Source organism: Lissotriton vulgaris, chromosome 2_1, assembly GCF_964263255.1.
Source record: "Lissotriton vulgaris chromosome 2_1, aLisVul1.2, whole genome shotgun sequence".
NCBI classification, from domain to species: Eukaryota; Metazoa; Chordata; class Amphibia; order Caudata; family Salamandridae; genus Lissotriton; species Lissotriton vulgaris.
This window is the reverse complement of record NC_141687.1, coordinates 470,062,718-470,083,205: the sequence shown is the minus strand read 5'-3', so window position 1 is coordinate 470,083,205 and position 20,488 is coordinate 470,062,718. Positions and strand designations below refer to the sequence as shown.

General features: G+C 43.7%; 1 protein-coding gene across 2 annotated transcripts in view; it reads right to left on the bottom strand.

The window, feature by feature from the left end:
* The window catches only part of GLS (glutaminase), an 811,930-nt gene that overhangs the window by 675,380 nt on the left and 116,062 nt on the right, over positions 1 to 20,488 (bottom strand). For both annotated transcript variants that reach the window (XM_086955380.1, XM_086955381.1), the window contains exon 3: positions 987 to 1,108. In XM_086955380.1, coding sequence (XP_086811506.1) covers positions 987 to 1,108 — 122 coding nt within the window. The remainder of the gene's footprint in view (positions 1 to 986; positions 1,109 to 20,488) is intronic.

Here is a 20,488-nt window from a genome sequence, read left to right as displayed (position 1 = left end):
GCAGCCCCAATCACTTTAATAGGTATGGGCAGCTTTAAAACAAAAAAAAGGTTTCTTGTTTGAAAATGCAAATATGGAGATGGAGGTCTGTAGTCCCTTGCAGGCCTCCAACCCGGCTTTTGAAGCCAAACACACAGTGTTTCTTAATTAATGTTCATTAGGAAGGTCATTTTTCAACCCACTGCAAAGGTACGATTTTCAAAGCAACATATCAGTACATAGGTTGTATCTTAAATTGCAAACTATTCACAAACCATTCAGTGTGCAAATTACATAACCCTAGACTGCAAGTGGGAATGGTGCATCAGGTCCCTAATGCATTGATCTGTGTACCTTATAGGCCGAAATACCAAATGAACACCACCATTATTACTCACCTTAATGAACACTGAGACCCTCATTACAAGTGCTAGGTTCACACTGCAGCAATAATTTTGCACTCAAAATTACAAACACAGCAAATATCTTTATATTCATGATGGCCAAATACTGCAGTATACCAATATATACCTTGTGGAATGGGTTACAACATTGCAAATTGGTGTTTCTGTACCTGTTTCGATATGCCACTCCCAACATCTGGGACATTTCTTGACTAATTCCTCCATTTCAGATCTAGCTAACTTTCCCACATAAAAATCCTCCATGCAAAATAATTGCATTACTAGTAATTCCATCTGGAAGAGATATCCATAAGGCAGGGGGACCCATCTGTGTACTTTATAAGGGCCCCCACTGAGGTTCTGATCATTGGATTGTGGATAGCCTAAAAAATTGACAGGAGTTTAAGGTTACTTGATGAACAGTGTCCAACCTTTACAGCCTGATTATGATCACTTCAATCTTATCCTATACAGAGTGCACATTTCATACATTATAAAGAAAATTAGAACATAAGTCAATTTAGGAATTGGTAGCATCATGCACAAATCTTTGAAACTACCGAGCAGACGATTTCAAGAAATAGTTAAAAAAAGGACTGTTACTTTTTGAAAAGCTCTTTGTCCAGCATGACACCATCTGATGTTGTTTGAAGAGTCAATCTTAACATATCCATACATTCTTTCAGTCTTGGATCAGCAGTACGAAGTCCCGTGGCTTTTAGAGCCTGTTACAAAGAAAACATAGGTATTGTGATTAGTGATTTTAAATTAGACGTTTTAATGAAAAGCTACACATTTAGGCACTGAGTTTTTTCTGGCCCATCCACACAAACCTCTAGTCAAAGGCATTAGGGATATACGTGCAATAAAAACAAACGGTTTTGCAAGCGAGTGGCACTGTTTTTTTTGCTTTTAACTTGATATCTCTGTTCTTTCAACATTAGCAACTAGTTTTGAGGACAGCGAAGCCTAGGAGGACAAGTTACATGCATTTCCTGTACAGGTAAAATAAGAAGGTGCGTATAACGTACAATAAACTTTGATTAAAGACGTTCTCCGTGTAGACTGGGTATTTCTCATTGGGAAAATTTAGATAAGCAGCATTAGTACAGAATCCCACGAGTGTAAAGGGGGCAGCTGTTCCACAAAATAGCGTACCAATTTCAGAAACCTCTCATAAGAGAGACATTGTGTGTTTTCATCCCGACGACTTAAGCACAATTTGATGGGTATGCTAAGGCATTTTCAGTGTACAACTGTTAGTCTCTTTGCCAACAACAGCCCTAGTGATATGAGCTTGACAGTCCAATGCTTGCCAACAGACCCGATTCAGGCAGCAGACCTGCGATTTTACAGCCAAAAATAGCTTTATTTTAGATGACTCCTACCAAAATTTGGCTCAGTTTCAATGTTAATCAATTGAGAAAATAAATTCCCCCGATTTGCTTATTTCAATATCACCCTCTGTCTTTTTCAAAAGCCTGGATGTATGATTGAGTCCACTTATTTTTATGGCAGATTTACAAGACCCTCTACACTCCTCCCTCCCCCACCTGCAGACGACTGGAGGTCAAATTAATTCCTATTGTCGGTAAAAGTAAATTCGCTGTTGCTCCCGGACATCTACAGTAACCCACTTTCAAGCCTACATTACCTAAAGTAACCATCACTTGTTCAGTAACTTGTACCTATTTGACTATTCATGGCAAGTTGCATTACCATAAAGCAAGAATTATAGCGTAAAGTTCCAACACAGAGAAATATTTTGCAAAATCCATTAGCGATTTGCTGATTGCTGATTTATGCTAATTCATTACATTTCTACCCACACAAGCAGAGTACCACGTTCACCAGGAGACGTGGGCATTCAGTAAAGTATCACATTTACAGTGACTTTCAATGGTTTTCATACGTATATTTATTTTTAAGAAATGTATGGTGTAAGGAGCCTCTGAGATCTTTGCTGTGTTCCAGGTTATCTCTCAGTTGAGCCACTGACCCTGGCAAACTCATCAATACATAAGTGTTTTGTGTTATTGAAACCACCAGCATTTTTTTCTGCCCAAAATATGGAAAGTAAGCATACATAACTGGGGTGGTCCTCACTATGGTAACATGCACAGTCTCACACACCACATTGGCTAGCCTGGCAACAAGGCATATGTTATACTTTTAGTAGTGGTCAGTTTGCACAAAAAACGAAACTAACACACACAATTGCGAGAGAGAGGTGGCAAAACTTTTCACAGCGGGCAGTAGTGGGTTAGTATTTCCATTTGGCTATTGTTGTTGTGTTCCTTTCCTCGTGTGAGGGTTTGATCAGCTTCTGTCAGTTGCAGATCGAACCTCTAAGGGTGCGCTGCTCCTTACAGTGGCTAAAGCTGTAATCTTGGAAGAAATGTGGCTCCTTGCCTGACTTACACATGTTGCGACGAGGATGGGATTCAACAGATCGCGCGCACCTCAGTGATGGGCACACCATTTAGTTTGCGATAATTCTGCAAATGGCATTTCACACATTTGTGCAACACGGTGATGCACCCACCCTTCTGTTGGCAATAATTCTGCAAAGTGCAATTCATATATTTGCGCACAACGGTGAGGTGCACACCATTTAGTTGGCAATATTTCTGCAAGGTATATTGCAACAAGCACTCTCGCACTCTCGTATTTAATTGTTGATCATCATTGGCAAGCTGCGTGTCCGGTGACACGCACACTTCTGTCACTTCTACAATCACATTTTGTATAGGAGATTTCAAGTTGTTGTTACTTTACTTTAAGGTGCTCTTTTCACTATGGATACACCACAACAAATCACGCAACCGCCGCCATTTCTAGGGAAACTGGGTAAGCCATGTATGCCGTGGCCAGAGTGGTTTCGTTTGTTTGAAAATCACTTGGTGGCTATTGATGCTACTGAGTATTCTCTTGCCTGCAAATTTGCTCTACTTTTGGCATTTTGGGCCAAGCAGCACTGCACATTTTTGACAGTTTGCCTCCAATTCCAAACTCCCTGTAGCCAATCTGGTGACAGACACTGGAACATTTATTTAGAGGCGATTGTAAGACTTAAAAAACAGTTTCTGAACCACCTAATGAAGTGTTAGAAAGGCACACATTTTACAAACGCAAACAGGGTGAAGAGGAAAAAGTGGAAGAATACATATCAGCTTTGAGGGTACTGGCTAGGACTTGTGGGTTTGGGCCTTTATTGGATGATTTCATCAGGAGCCAATTTGTTTTTAATTGCGCTTCTCACAAGATAAAAGAAAGGAGTCGAGCAATGCGCCACGCTGCGTAGCCGTGATGGAGCAGATATCATCTGCAGTCAGGCATTGTTTTACTTTTTGTGCTTCAGACAGACTGCATTTAAATTGCCACACACATTTTGGTTTGGTGCAAGTTAAAAACATGGCACATGAAAAACATGAAAGTGAGGCCTATTCAGTCTGAAATGCTTTTGCTGAATTAACATGTGTTTTTTTCAGTGTAGAGAAAAGTGGCCTTTTTAGCTTTGTAGATTAATAGAATGTGTTTCTCTCTTCCCAGCTCATCCCTTGTAATCTAAATTTACTATTTCTGTCTTAAAAGACTTTGACTTGTTGCATATTTTGATAAACATTTCCAGTTAATAACACCTCTTTTTATAATGTGTGTGAATTATTAATGCACCAAACACTACACAGGGAGCTAAATGCTTTTTTGCATGAAAAGCTATCTAAAACACTAAAGCATGTTGCTGTGTGTGCTGTATTAACTGTGTGTGCTATATTAACTGTGTGTGCTTTTACATTTTACACTAAAGCATACAAAAGCTATGTTGCACATTTATTTTGCATGTTGTCATAAATAATAGAAAAGCTGCTTTACAGTAATAGCTTGGCTAGGTAAACATTTATTAAGGGTATTAGTATGGAGTTGGGAAACATAATGGGCTGATTTACATGAAATTAATATTCTATTTGTGTTTGTTTTATTTTTGGGCCTACCATTAAATGGCTGCCTGTGAAACCAGCAAGGCTATGGCTTGCTTTGAAAGAGAAGAGAGCATGCGCAGACACCAGTTTGACTCAAACTGCGGAAGGAGTCAAGGACATCTTGAGCTGTACATTCTTGTGATTGTGCCAATGTACCAGTTTGATAAAGTATCCGTCCTGACTGAGCTGTGAAAGGAAGGAAGGAAGAATTAGAATGAAACATTTTTCCTAGTAAATGTTGCAAACGTTTATAAATGTATTATTCATGTATGCTTCTTTTGTTAAAACTGATATAGTCAGGTTTTTAGAATGAGTCAGGGTGGTGAGAACTAATGCTATTGTGGCTGACCAATCACGTACAGGTTTTCCTAAAGATGTAACATTTTTATGTAGTCTGCCAAAAAATAGAGAATAAAAGCCTCTCTGGAGGGGCTTTGGCTTCTAGGCTCATTAGGGGGGTGTGTGAGCTCTTGAGAGAAGGAACAGATTAGACCAGACATTCTTTGGGTTAAGTACGAGAAACGTCCCGGGAGATTGCTGAAGAGCGGAGTTGCGTCCGAGGAGAGTCAGGGGGAGGTTTCTTGCTTTCACGTCATATTTTGGCACTGCAGGCCACATTCCTTTGAGGTCTGGTGAAGGAGGGGCTGTCTCACTCCCTGCTTGCTCTTTAGACACAGACAGATGCAGAAGAACAGAAACAGATAGAAAGGCTTTTTAGATTTAGATGCAAACTTTAAGTTTATGCTTTGACTAATTAATTAGGTCTGAAAAGATTTATTTGACTTATGCATTTATTTCTCTTAATGGGAGATTTTTGCAAACTATTTGATTTTTGATTAGCCTTGCAAGACTATTTTTCTTAGAAACTCTTTAAGAGTTTTGACTGAAATTTTGCGCCACATTTTCTTTCCTATATGTAATGCTTATATGCAGACTGTAATGTGTTCTGTATTAATTCTATTTTTCCTGTTTTCCCAATTCTGTAACCTGATTGATATTTTACTAAAGAATAAAGGGTCAGAGAAAATTAACTTTTGACTAGAAAATAAAACCCTTTAAATACTCAACAACTCTCTTTATTTGCTTGAAATAATAATTGCATTTTTAACTGTTCATCTTTATTTAAAGTCTCCTGAAGGTAATACATGGTGTGAAGGGCCCAACACCTTTTTCAGCGGTAAATTAGAGGTAGCATGAGGGTTTTGCATTGAGAAATTACCAGAAGAAATTACCTCTCCATCAGCCGAAAGTGAACCAAGCACCGCCCCCCAGTGATGGAGATTGTGGATTATATTATTATTATTATGCTGGCGTTTGACTGAGGCTGAGGTTTCTGCGGCTCTGACCAGCGCTTGCTCTAGGTTCAGGTCCGAGCGGAATGCTATTTGGAATGCTTTTTGCTGTTTTTCCATTTTGTAAGGCCCCGTGAAAGCTGGTACCCGACAGCGCTGGATTGCTGCAAAGAGAAGCAGATACCGGAGACGCCAGACACGGAGGTGAGGTGGAGGGGTGAGACGCGGCGTTGAAAGGCGAGAGGCGGCGGCCTCCTTTGATGTTTTAACGCTTCTTTGAACACCTTTTCCCTTCCTTCATGGAGAATCAGATAACCCCCTGAAAAGAAGAAAAAAACAAAGGAGAGGGGTGGAGGGGGGGACTGGTTTATTATTTCCCCGGGAGCCGGAAAAACTTGAATTACGGTGGAAAGACAGTGAGAGATGTGAGAGAGGTGGGACCTTAGGACCTTAAGAAAAAGGAGCCTTGAGAGAAGTTCTCTGCATGGGACTGTGAAGTTGTGAGGTAGTGAGAGCCCCACGTCAGAGGCATTATGATAGCACACTACGACAGCACGCTAGGTGCCATATAGAGGGCTGTGAATAGGTTACCTGTTTTGCCATTGCCCTGGCTGTACTGCCCTACATTGCCTGCACTGCCTGTTTCTGGCAAATTACTGATTGGGTGTGCTTGACATCTTGAAGTATCTTGAAGCAGGGAGAACATTCTTTAAAAATTCAAAATCCTCCTGGAATTGAGATCCAGTCTAATAGTTAACCAGTCCTCTGGGGGTTGCAACTGCTGGGATAAGATAAGGAGCTGCGACCTGGCTGAAGAGAAATTGCACTCTTGTGCAGTACTTTTCTCGTCTGCTGCAGCAATCTACACAGCGTGTGCAGGGGGCAGTCTGTGTGCGCCTCAAGAGCACTCGATTTGTGCTATCCTCCAACTTACATCTTTGTCTGGGAAAAGAATTTGGCTTCAGGAAGAGACCTTTTCTTTTTTTTGATAGTCTTGTCTAAACTAGACTAAAGTGGGAAAAAATGATCAATCAATCAATCAGCAGATTTGTATAGCGTGCTACTCACCCGTGAGGGTCTCAAGGCGCTGGGGGGTGGGGGGTCGCTACTGCTCGAACAGCCAGGTCTTGAGTTGTTTCCTGAAGGAGAGATGGTCCTGGGTCAGTCGAAGGTGGGTGGGGAGGGAGTTCCATGTCTTGGCCGCCAGGTAGGAGAAGGAACGTCCTCCGGCGGTGGCTTTGCGAATCCGTGGGACGGTGGCGAGGGCGAGGCTGGCGGATCGAAGCTGGCGGGTGGGTGTGTAGAAAGTGAGGCGGTTGTTGAGGTACTTGGGGCCCATGTCGTGGAGAGCCTTGTGTGTGTGGGTGAGGAGTCTGAACGTGATCCTTTTGCTGACGGGGAGCCAATGCAGGTGTTTCAGATGGGCAGAGATGTGGCTGTGGATGTCCAAGATGAGTCGTGCCAATGCGTCGTTTCTGGAGTTTGGCTGTGGTTCCAGCGTAGATGGTGTTCCCGTAGTCCAGGCGGCTGGTGACGAGGGCATGGGTGACAGTCTTTCTGGTTGCGGTGGGGATCCACCGGAAGATCTTTCGGAGCATGCGCAGGGTGTTGAAACAGGATGACGAGACGGCGTTGACTTGCTTGGTCATCGTGAGGGAGGAGTCCAGGATGAAGCCCAGGTTGCAAGCATGGTCCGTTGGCTTGGGTGCGGTCCCAGGCGGAGGGGGATGTTCCCAGGATGAGGACTTCTGTCTTGTCTGAGTTCAGTTTCAGACGGCTGAGCTTCATCCATTCCGCGACGTCTTTCATTCCTTCCTGGAGGTTGGCTCTGGCGGTGGCGGGGTCGTTGGTGAGGGAGAGGATCAGCTGGGTGTCGTCGGCGTTGGAGATGATGTTAAGGTTGTGTTGGCGTGCGATGGCTGCAAGGGGGCTCATGTAGACGTTGAAGAGGGTGGGGCTGAGCGAGGATGTGTGTGCTGGACTTGTAAAGCACACAGCTGCCCGTAAGCGTACCGGCGCTTGCTTAGGGAACCCGTCCTGGTATTCCCCTGTGAGAAACCACGGCAGGGTGTCCACAAGGTGAAAGCCAGGCATCCCGCCGCGAGGGGCCGTAGTGGAGATTAAGCAAGCTATTGCCCAGAGTCGCAGAGTGTGACCCCGTGAGTTGAGTAGGCACCAGAGCGAGAATTGTCGAGTCCGTGGAATTTTGAGCCCGAGACCCGCCGAGGCGGGGAATCGAACCCTGGTCCACGGTCGATCTCAGCTTCCGGGTCTGCCGCCTCTAACCACTGAGCCACGCTTCTCCACTGTGGAACGGCGCAGATTACTTCGGTGGCCGCGGATCGGAACGGTGGAAGGCGGACTCTCTGGGTTCTTCTGGCAAGGAACGAGATGATCCACTCCAAGGCCGTTCCTTGGATTCCAGTGTTGCTGAGGCGCTGTATCAGGGTGCGGTGGCATACCGTGTCGAAGGCAGCTGAGAGGTCCAGGAAGATGAGGGCAGCTGTTGCCCCGTTGTTGAGCAGGGCCCTGATGTCGTCGGTAGCTGTGATGAGGGCGGTCTCGATGCTGTGGTTTGCTCGTAAACCGGACTGCGACGGGTCGAGGGATCAGTTTATCTCGAGGAATTTGGAGAGTTGCTTGTTGACCGTCTTTTCGATGACTTTGGCAGGAAAAGGGAGGAGCGAGATGGGGCGGAAGTTCTTGAGGTCCGTGGGGTCCGCGGAGGGTTTCTTCAGGAGGGCGCTATGCTCGGCATGTTTCCAGCTCTCCGGGAAGGTGGCGGATGCGAAGGAGCTGTTGATGATGTCCCGGAGTTGGGGTGCGATTATGGAAGATGTTGAAGATGTGGTGTTGGCATGGGTCGGTAGGGGAGCCGGAGTGGATGGTCCTCATCGTGCGGGCGGTGTGTTCGGTGCTGACCGAGGTCCAGGTGCAGAGGGTGGTGGTTGGGTGCGCTGGTTCGATGATTGGGTGCGTGGTTTGTGCGCCGAAGCTGTTGTGTATGCCGGCGATCTTGCAGTGAAAGAACGAGGCGAGTGAGTCGCAGAGGTCTTGCAAAGGTTATGTCGTTGTTGCAGGCGCTGGGGTTGGAGAGCTCCTTGACGATGCTGAAGAGTTCCTTGCTGTTGAGGGTGTTGTTGTCCAGTCGTTCTTTGAATGTAGTCCTTTTGGTGGTGCGGATCAGCTGGTGGTGTTTGCGGGTCGCGTTCTTGAGAGCTGTCATGTTCTCTGATGTCTGTTCGTGGCGCCAGGCTTTCTAGAGGGTGCTGCAGGTTTTCTTGGAGTTTTTGAGGTCGTTGGTCGTTGGTGAACCACAAGGATTTCTTGCTGTTGAATGCCCGTATTAAAGGTAAGGCTCGTCGGCTCCAGATCAAGGAAGCAAAAGAAGTAGCTCAGATGGCAGGCAAGGAACCTTCGGAAAAACTATTGGAACTCAATCACCCTTGGCTGAGCCATTTAGTCAACCCAGTATTCCAGTAAGCGCGACAGCGACGGCCGATATTAATTTAATCATTGTCAGCCCGGATTTCTCCCAGCCAGATAATATCGGATCTGACAGCCCCAAGAAAGCAAAAGCAGTTACTAAAGAAGCAAAGCAGTTTTCCCTTTTTTTGAAGAAAAAAACAACTCCACAACAAACTACGAGCTCTGCCTTAAGTCTACAGCCCGATGTGGAGATCTCAGGGACTTGTCAATCTTCATCAGCTCCACCACGTGCAGAGTCTGTCATAGCTAATTTGGGAGTGCCTGATGTGGTCACACAAGCGATAATGTGTTCAAATACTGCGCCTCTGCTGGGGCTGATATCCCACCAAGATAAGGATTCATCACTACTTACTGTCCAAAAAGAGCTTTGTTCAGGAAACAAATACCAGCACAAGTCTCAGTCCAGACGGTACCCATCTCTACTCCCTCTGGTTCTTCTGTATATCTGCCGGCTAAATTAAAGATACAGTCTCAATTGGATTTACAGAAAGCAGCCTCATCAGAAGATACACTGTCGATGTCGATGGCTTAGCATATGACTGAGCATATGACCACTCCGCTACCTTCCTTGGTCTGAATACTGAGTCCGCAAGAGAAGTCCAGATGACGGTCAAAGATATGTTACATTTAATTTTAGAGGAGGTTCAGGAGTTGAAAAGAACTCAAGAGAGCTGAGCTCTCCTCTATACATCAGCGTCTGGAACAAATTTAGGATGTAATTTCAAGTTTCCCTCTAAGACTTCAAGAGGCTGAGGCTCGGATCTCTATTCTTGAGGATCAGATGACGGTGGTAAAAGAAGAGGTTAAGGTTGTAATTAAAAACAAGCAGGTACTCGAAAATAAATTGGATGAGCTCGAAAATTACACATGGAGATCCAATCTTCGAATAGTCGGAGTTCCGGAGGGGCTAGAGAGGGCCAACACAGTACAATGGGTCACCTCATTCATTAGGCAAAAAGTCATTCCAGAATTTGAAGGAGACCATACTATTACTCGAGCGCATCGAGTACCTGCTCATCCCTTTCCTAACTCTACGCTGCCACGCACAATTCTATTAAACTTTTCTGACTTTCATATTAAAGAAGCAATACTTTCTAAAGCCTTACAGCAAAGACAGTTTCCTGTAAACGAAACAACAAAGTGCGGCACCTTAAAGGAAGGAATTTGTGAAAATTTTACATTTGTTTGAAGCAAAAAAAAATTTGTTGATAATGTTTTGAGTGGGGGGTGGCTTACCTTGTTTCCCCCTGTGACTCCTTTTGTATTGATGCTTATGGGGGAGGAGCCTGGCTCCGCTGTGTGTGAGGGGATGCCAGGGGGAGGGTACCTTCCTCCACATATTGTGGGAATGCCCATACATAGTGCCCTTCTGGACCAGGGTTGCACAAACTATGGCGACAGTAGTAGTAGTATCGCCGGTACCGGTGGATCCAAGATGGTTACTGCTCATCATCAAAAGAGCCACGGACTGGTCCAGGTACAGCAAGATTCAGCTAGCAACAGCGGCGGGGTGGCTAAACAAAAAATAGACAGTAGCTGGGGGGCGCAGGCGCCCCCACAGTGGGACCAATGGCTAAGGGACCTGGATTGGTGCCAGAGGGAGGAGGAAACGATCTATAAATCCAGAAGTTGTATTAAGAAATGGAGGAGGGTGTAGGGGCCCAAGTGAAGATATCGGGTTATGCGGGGTGCGATAGGATAGGGGGGATTGTTGTTACCAGCCCATGTTACTGCAGATTTTGTCCTCAAATGTACAATATAACGCTGATTTTCGGCAAGCCATTGGAACACTGCTGTGTATTGTATGAGACCTTGAGCAAAGTTAATAAAAAGATTTTTCTTTTTTTAAAAACATTTAAAGGAAACAGATCTCAATCCAGAGGTAGACCACCTCCACAGGAGCCCTCACAAAAGAGGTATAACCTCAGGAACAGGTATCAGGATACTGATACACATTCCTCTCATTCCTTTCAGGGTTCATCGAAAAACTCAGAGAGGGAAGGACAGTCAGACAGACAAGAAGAGCGTACAAAGACCAGAGACCAGCAGCACGCTCAAGATTACACTTATAACAAAGAAGAGAAACCAAAGCAAAAGCCACAGTTTAAAAAGAAGGTTGCAGGTCTAAAGATCAGACATGCACAGAATCCTAATGACTCGACTACTGAACGGGGAATGGGCTTGGACGATGCTAGACACTGCGGCAGAAGTAACAATAGCTCGCCAGGACCTGATGGAATTTCCGGTGATAGCAGACTGGAATGATTATATAACGGTAGAAACACCCGCATAAGATATATGTAATAACGCTGCAGATTGAGGGGGACAAATGTAGAACAATGAGAGGTCTCTTTTGGGAAAACCTTATGTTTGGATATGACATTTTGTTAGCTGAACGGGATTGGCCACCAGCATTCGTCATGGATTGTCCTACAGAAGACATCGTAATTCTACCGTCATTCTCAGATCATATTCCCAGGCACTTGCAACACACATATGCGCAAGAGTGGGCAGTATCCCAGGCTCCAGCATTATACCAAAACCATGTTGGATGAGATGAGGATAAAACACACCAAATAATTTCTTGAAAAAATACTCTAACTGCACAGAGGCAGTATCCATTGTGTGGCAAAAATATAAAACGACACTTGATATCTCAAATGGATTTTTCTGCCAAAATATAGCGCCTGAAAGCAGGTATCTAACAGCATTTTTCAGTAAGACAATAGACACAGAAATACAGATACACTTTGTTGCTTACAAGCTGACATGATCACTCCAGATCACATTTGTACACAAATGCCGAGTTGCGCTTCGCATCTATAGAAAAGATTCTGACGGCGGTACAGACTGCAGTAGTAAGAAAAAGAGCACTGGCACAGAGCAAACAAATAATAGTCTCCGGTTCCAGCCTTAGAGGTAGCAACAAAGGTAAGCGTTCCTAACACTAAAGACCTACATCCGAGATGGATGCAATGGGCTAAATCTCTCTTTGCAACAGATGTAGACTACAGGTACGACCTAAATTTAAAGACAAACGCATTCCTGCAATACGAACAAGAATATCCTCTACCAAACTAAATAATGCATCTAGATCAGTATGAATATATAATTTACACTGACGGATCTGCTCAACCGGCAATAGGAAGTAGGCAACAATATAGCGCGGCCATGTGCAATAGTAAAAGTTTGCATGCGGGATGGAAAGTTCCATCCAAGTTATATGAAAAATCAATCTCTAGGAGACTGCATGGCACAGCTAGCATAGTTAAAAGCCTTGATACTGGCACTGGTAAATACAAATCGAGAATTGCCCACACTAATTGTGTGCGGTTTGTTTTACTGTGTACAGTCCTATAATGAATACTTGCAATACTGTGTTCAACACGGGTTCAAAGATGCAAACGGTGGCAGAATTAAGCATAAAATGCTATGGGAACAGGTAGTGGAGTTGAAAACCGAACTACCGAGGGCTCACATGATACATACACTGAGTAATCAGTGTGATGGTGTTCACGTTGAAGGGAATTCATTGGCTGATGAAGTCGCAAAAGGGGCTGTAGGCACGACTTCCGTAGCTGAAATCACTCGTTCAAAAACAAAAATAGACTGTGAGATTATGGTAGCTGTCCTTGTTTCACGCAAACACAGCGGTGCAGTACTGAAAAGATTTCCACTCATGTACTCCTACATGATAGATGCAAATAACATTCCATTTGCTCCGATTCCTGGATTGGAGGATAGAGTAATTCCAAACATGGATCGTAGGTCAGGTTTAATTCTAGCAGCACACAAGGGTATGGGATCTGCACATGCAGGAGTTACGGCAACTGTTTCCTTGTTGAAACAATGCTATTGGGGCCTGAATTAACAAAGCAGACTAAAGACTAAGTCTTGAAATGCGACATCTGCCAGCAGATGAATGGTTCCACCGTAACACGTCCTGTGCCGACACCATTGTTAATATCTGATAAACCAGTCGCATGTGTTTACTTGGACCACTGCGGCCCCTTAAAAAGAGATGGGGCTTATAGATATATCATGGTAGCAGTGGTTTCCTACTCAAGATTCCTATGGGTGAGGCCCCAGTGCTCAACGAGTCTTCATAGGGGACATACGCAATAGGAACATTACATTCTGACCAGAGCCCTACGTTTAGCTCTCTGGCTTACAAGGGGGCCATGCGAGGATTGGGTGTAGCATTGTGTTACTCCTTTCCGTACCATCCCGAGGGAAATTAGGTCGGGGAGAGGAAAAAAAAGAGACTTAAATCAGTCTTTAACAGCTAGAATATTAGGCCCGGGCGAGAGCTGGGTAAAACATCTGTATGGAGTACAGCGGGCTCTGAACAATATGCCAATATCTCTAGGGTGGGTTCACTCCATTTAAGGACCTATTTGGGACAAGAATGTAGGTACCTGATCTTGATTATGAAGGCGCAGAGGAGGATGAAAAGCCTTTTGACATCCATGATCGTTTGGCTGTTTTACAGGATCTAAATGAATCTGGGACACAACAAAGTAATGTCCACCTGAAGCAGACCGCCACTGGGGAAGTCAAATCAGTCACATCAAGACCTGTCTGGATCCAAAAGTCGGGGACATGGTCATAAAGAAAATAGCGGACAAAAAAGAATTTGGGCCATCCTATAGAAAGACTGTACAGGTCCTAGCAGTAAAAGGAACAAGAACTGTACTTCTACCGCCTCTTGCCGAAAAAAAGGAGAAAAGATTTGTCTCAATCAACCTAATCAAACCACACTATGTGGCCGATACGGAGTAGTAGGCCATGTGGACTCCAAAGTAGCAGACGCCCTCCTCTCGCTACAATTCAAGAAGTTCAAATGGAAAGACTCATCGTGTTCGAAGAGTCCCCTGTATTGAATGAAGGAATATGCAACAATGCTATGGAACTCGTTCCCCTTGAACCGAGAGTCCAACTTCAAAATCAAACTCAAAATGAAAGATAAAATGATATTGGACCAAATACAGATGTCTACATCAACATGCCTAAACAAGAGCAAACTACAATTTAAACAAATCCTGATGCAACACCAACAATTGACCGAACTGCTTCTGGTTGCTTCATAAACTTTGATACGCTTTCTTTGGAGCCAAATGAACCCGAAACAATGCCAGCCCAAATATCACGCAAGCAGCAAGTTAAAGACTTTCTGAACTTTCTTAAAACGACCTACCTGGTATCACCATGGGTAGAACTATGGGTAATAACAGAAATACTTTTCTTTTTTTTCTGGGTAGGTTTCGTAATAGTTTTTAGCATGCTTGTCAATGGCAAATACCTTAGACAAAGCTCTGCAGCCACTAAGGTAAATTTAACTTTGAAACCACATCCATCATCTCATCGAGAACAAAGAGACTTGTCATCAGTGAACATTACAGCGGTTCCTATACCGGATGGTATAGTTTGGGACAAGGTTGATTTCGATATATTTGGCCCAACAGAAATTTCAAAAATTCCAAATTTTTTAATATATCGTTGAGTGATATCATTACCTCAAGTACATTTTCCATTGAATTGGACTTTGAAACTGTAAATAACGTTGTCTGATTTAGAAAAATCTACTGCATTTTCTAATAGTGAAACAATGGGAAGTACATCAGATTACGAATCTATGTATTGTTTTCAACATTATCGTCCTCAATTTTTGCATAAATCTGCTAATCCTAGAAATGTGTTCACAAACCACCAGTGGGAACATTGTCCAACACCGCCAAAAGGCAGTTCAAAAACATTTGCACAAAAGTTTCCATATTTTTCAGAGTTTAATATGTCTCATCCAGCCTCATATTATTACAAGGTTTCACCAACATCAGAACAGAAAAATATGTTAACAAACACCAAACAGATTTACTCTGCTACCTTTATTGCCCAGTTGTCTGGACAAGGATACGACGTATGGAAAGACACCATAGATTTAAAATCATTCTGGCGTAGTAGGGAATGGCAAGTTCAGGGAAATGAAGCTTTGTTTAGGGCATGCTTTATCCATCAACAGATCATGTTTTTGAACAGCCAAGAACAAAGACTTCAACACACCTCGGCTGCCAACACCATCACTAAGGACACATCACAAAAAGGGGTAACATTAGATGACATCCTACAATACAATAGATCAGACCCCAATTGGAAGAAATGGTTGATTCAGCCCACAGACACCAATAGTTGTCAGGCAAGAGTCAAGGTTAGAACCGAAGGACTTAGTATCCATAAGCCAGATCCACGCTATGTACAGAGGGAACATCCAGGGGTAGTGACATCCTACAGTGTTGGGAAGTTGTGCCTCGATTGGCTAAAAACCTCAACACACACAAGGGTGAAACAGCACTTATCCTTACTGTCACAGGATGCGAATCTTAGGGATTTTTTACTAGGTCCCAGGAACCGTATCAAAAACATTTCATATATGCTGGCATTTATACTGATTACAATGAAATATGGAAAATATCCCAACAGGAGGCTGCAGAGAGATTACGGGAAATAGACCGTATAAATCTCGATAAATCTCTAGCAGTGGTAGACAATGGGTTAACAACATTGACCTCCAGGATGTATTCCATAGGCAACATTGTGTAGCAATCACTCGAGGCTGGTTGAGATGTTTTAGAAGTATTTATTGTAGATCAATAGTACAGTAGTAATGCAGCCCCACCAGGAGCAGCCAGCAAGGTGCTTAGCCCTTCTCCAACTGTGGTTTCCAGAGACCAACATTCTATATTAGATCATTCTTACAGAGTTCCACTGGTGGAGCAATGGATGACAAACTACAATATTGCTAGGATATATCATATCCTCCTTTCTTCAAAAAAGGAAAACAGAATAAAACACCACAGTAGACTAGAAAGAGAACAGAAACTAGATGAGCAGAAAAGAGAAGAGATAACCAGAGAGAGACAAGAATAGCAATAAAGGAACAATGGAAATATGAAAAACAGATAAAGATAATCCATTAACCATCCTCCATTCTCCATATAACCAAAGAAAAGTAAGCAAAGGAGAAAGAGAGAAACCATCAATGACTACCCCCTGCACACCTACTGGCCGGGCAACTATGCGAGAAGGCAACCCAAATCAGGAAGAAACAAGATGACAGAGAAGAAGAGAAATACAAAGGATTACTTGTACTCCCCCGTAATATTAAGATAATAAAATGTTAACAGCACTGGGTTAAACAGTTTACTAAAACAAGAAGCAATACATTGAGGATAACATAACACCCAGTGTAATGAAACCCTGCACCTTAGAAATAGGACTAGAACCCAAACTATGCACCCTGTAAGGGTAGAAATAAGTGTGTGCAGGAGCGACCTCAAGTGAAGATGAAACTATTGTGCACTGTAAAATAAAACAAACACCCCACACTAGACACCTTAAGTAAGGTAAGAACCTGCACTGTAGTGAAGGTATAAGTCATGTAATGTCATGTCCATGTAAGGACGCACATCGACTGGAGGTCCTATGTTATGCACAAGAGATTGGGAGACCCAACAAACACACCTCATGGAGAGGTCAAAAGACATTGTGCATTGGAAATGCGGGACGAAATCCTTGCAATGTGTGAGGTATGAGGTAAAAGTGTGGACTGTAATTAAAGAGACATACCTAGTGGAGGTCAGTATTGTGCACTAAAGTAGCGGGACTAAAACCCTTGCGAGACACCTCGTGTGGAAGTGAGGACAGTGTGCACAGTGTGACAGGACTAAAACTCTTGCGAAAAAGACATAGTAAACAATGCTCACATGAAACAAAAAGGCAACCTAAATGGTTCTGTAGTTTGACTTGTCACAGTATTAAAAAGTCACTGAGCAGTTTTAGAAAACGTGGAGTTAACCACAACACACCCTGTGTAGGGAAACAAAACAAGAAAGAGGTCTGTTGATATGCTCTGTAGCAATAGGGTAGACCCCTGCTTAACACCGTCAAACTAAAAGCGTAACCAACATAAGAGAAACTAAACTGTTCAGAGAGGAGGTTGTAATACTGTATACTGTAAATGGAGTGAATCACTGTAAACTGAAACCAATTAGACCTTCAAAATTGGTATACAAACAATGAATGGTGAGAAATTGGCCATGGAGCGTGAAGCTCGTAATGCGAGAAATTGTCACTAGATGGCAGCGTAACATAGAACAGTGAAAAACAAAAATGTCTGAAAACTCAATTTCACAATTTTTAACAATACTACGCTGCACTTGAGAAAGGAATCCCACCTCCAAAAAAAATGAGTCACTGTCCATATTATATGCACATGAGCAAACTCCCAAAATTAACTCATAAAAACAAGTATTTGTGCTGAAGAGTGTAGATTGAAACACTGCAAATCGTCTACATTGTGACAAAGGAAGAAAAGTATCACTATCAAAGGAGAGAGAGAGGATTAGGTAGCTAGTCCGTATCCCCGGGGTTTTATATGCGAGATAAAAAAGGACTAGCCTATTTGTGAATTTACATAGACTCAAGACTGTAAGGCAGGGTACAAACCTTTTTGGTTGTTCATGAAGCCCTCACCCACCAACCTGGTAGGTGGCATGCTTCATCATCGGGCCCACCCAGTGACACCGAGTGTGTCCCGGGTGTGCTTCGACGCCTGAATACAAAGGAGCAGGTATGTTTCTGAGTGTGCAGTGTAGTGACGTGAAAGTGAAAATTTAAAAGCTATACAGGGATCATAGTACCCGAGGGTAAATTATATTTTAATAACTGGGTCACTGTTAGCATTAAAGAAGGCTGTTGGATGTTATAGGAGTGTTAATTAGGGTCTCCTACATCCAGGTGTGGTCTACATGTTTCAGCCAGGCCTTTATGATTAAAACTGGCTTTCCTCAGAACCAAAGTGTGTAGGTGCAAAGTACTTAATTTTAAGTGATTGTGTAATTTTGAAAAATGTGTAGCACTTGCTAAGGTGCTTTACATGTGTGGGGGGATTCCCTCTTAGAGCATTACTGGACATACAACAAGTATGACAAAACACACATACAGGGGAGAGTCTTAGTATGGTAACATATTCACAAAACAGTTTGATTGCCGATATCTATTGTGCTGTATGGACTATAAATAAGCGGCAAATGGTGTAGCCATATTGGTGGTATGGTTAGGGTGAAAGTTATCATATCTACATGAAGTTTTGTGGTGGGCTAAGTATCGTAAGCGCATCAACACAAAAAAACGGTGGTAAGGGCATGGAAGGAAGATTATCCTCTTGTTGCCTTGTTGCCAAATTTGCGCTATGGAGTAGTCCGGCAGAGGAGTGGACCCTGGGAAGATAAAGGGGCCTCAGGGGGTTAGGGACCTGTGGAAAGAGAGCTTACCCGGCTCTTAGCTGAAGCGCTCGGTTTACTCACAAAACTTTCGCTCAGTGTCTGCGTTGAACCTCTTGTTGTCTCTGCGGCCTCCTTAAGACTGTCCTGGGCCGTGTTTGTCCCTTAAATGCAGTCTGCATTATTCGGATCACCTGGGCGGTGAAGGACAGAGAAAACAGACTATATGTGGACACGCTGAGTTATGGCTATGCCTAGCATGTGCGGGAGAGTAGTGTATCCTGCTGTGAGCATGCCCATGTGCGGGAGAGTAGTGTATTCTGCTCTGAGAATGTGCAGTACCGATTATTGGCGCCTGCGCATTGGTTGTGGCTGTGTAAGCTGTACCCAGTGTACACAGATTAGTGTACAGGTGTAGTAACATGAACGGTTGAGAAATAAAGAGCGCTAACTGGGAAAAAAAGGACTTAAAAAGTGCTGTGGGGTTAAGTTATGAGGCCAGGTGTATTATAACTGGCTAGTACAACAAAGGGAAATTTTGACACGGAGAGGAATCAAGAGTAGTGTTTCATGTGAGGAGAAAGAAATTCATGTTTTCAGTGAGCTCCAGGGTATGGAGTCATTCAAGCCCAAACCCAGTTGCTGGGTGGAGAGGCGATAGATCCATCTCTGTTCTTTTGTATGAAGGATCCGGTCATTGTCTGTTTCGTTAATGTCAAATTGTTCAATGACAGTCCAGGACATGTCATTGGGGGTGTGGTGTGCCGTGAAGTAGTGCTCTGTCAGTCTGCTGATGTTTTTGCAACACCTGAAAGTGCTTCTGTGTTCAACCACTCGAGTCCTGATTTTGCGGATCGTCATGCCCACGTAACGGAGCCCGCAGGGGCATGTTATGAGGTACACAAGGTTGCTGGAGTTGCAGTTGGTGTGTTGGCATTGTGTCCAGAATTTGCCAGGTTCAAGGTTGAGAGTTTTCGTTGGTTTAGTGAGATGGCACACACTGCAACTGCTGCATGGATAATGGCCAGTGACTTTGGGGATGCCCCAACAGTTGAGGACTGTATTGTCCATAGATTTAGGACTGGCACACTAGTTTGTCTTTAAGGTTGTTAGCACTTTTAAATGCAAATCTTCCATTGTCTGGTCCCTGAATTGATTATCTTCCAATATTTGCGGATGATACTAGAAACTTGACGCTGTATTATAGGTGGTCACACAGGTCATGGGTGGTGGTTCCTGAACTTTTTTCACCATTTCCAGTAGCGATTCTCTGTTTATATTGTGGGCCCTTTTGCTGGTTTTGGCAATAATGGTGTTGGGGTATCCACGTTCCTGTAGTTTGTTTTATAAGGTGCGGGATTGTCTTTTGTAGTCCTCTAGGTGGCTGCAGTTTCTGCAGATCCGCAGGAATTGCCCAAAGGGTAGGTTTTCTCTTAAGGGTCTGGGGTGGAAGCTGTCAAACCGCAGCAGCGCGTTCCTAGCTGTTGGTTTTTAGTAGGTGGTAGTGCGCAGAGTCCTTGTTCTGCTCGAATGTTGAGATCCAGAAAGGCCAGCTCGGTGGCACTGGAGTTGCACGTGAATCGTAGGTAAGGGTCACGCTCATTAAGCCAAGTGATAAAAATGTTTAGTACCTCCTGTGTTCCCTCCCAAATCACGAAGATGTCATCTATATATCTGTGCCAAGTCTTTAAGTTTTGCGAGTATGGGTTGGTCAGTGGCATGACGTGTTCCTGCTCAAAATGGTGAACGTACAGTCCTGCCACGCTAGGAGCAAAAATACTACCCATAGAGGTTCCGTTAGTTTGCAGGTAGTAAGTGCCTTCATACTCGAAGTAGTTTTCTTTGAGTGCTAGAGCTGCGCAGTCAACGATGAATTGCCGTGGTGTATTGAACATCCAGGGGTTTTGCATCAGTACATCTTGTAGGACTTGCAGGGTATCGTCTTGTGGGAGGCTGGTGCAAAGACTTTCTATGTCCAGTCCCACCAAGAGTTGGGTGGTTTGATCGAAGTTCATTTCATCAATGATGTTCAGGAGGTGTTTGGTATCTTTGATGTAGGTAGGGGT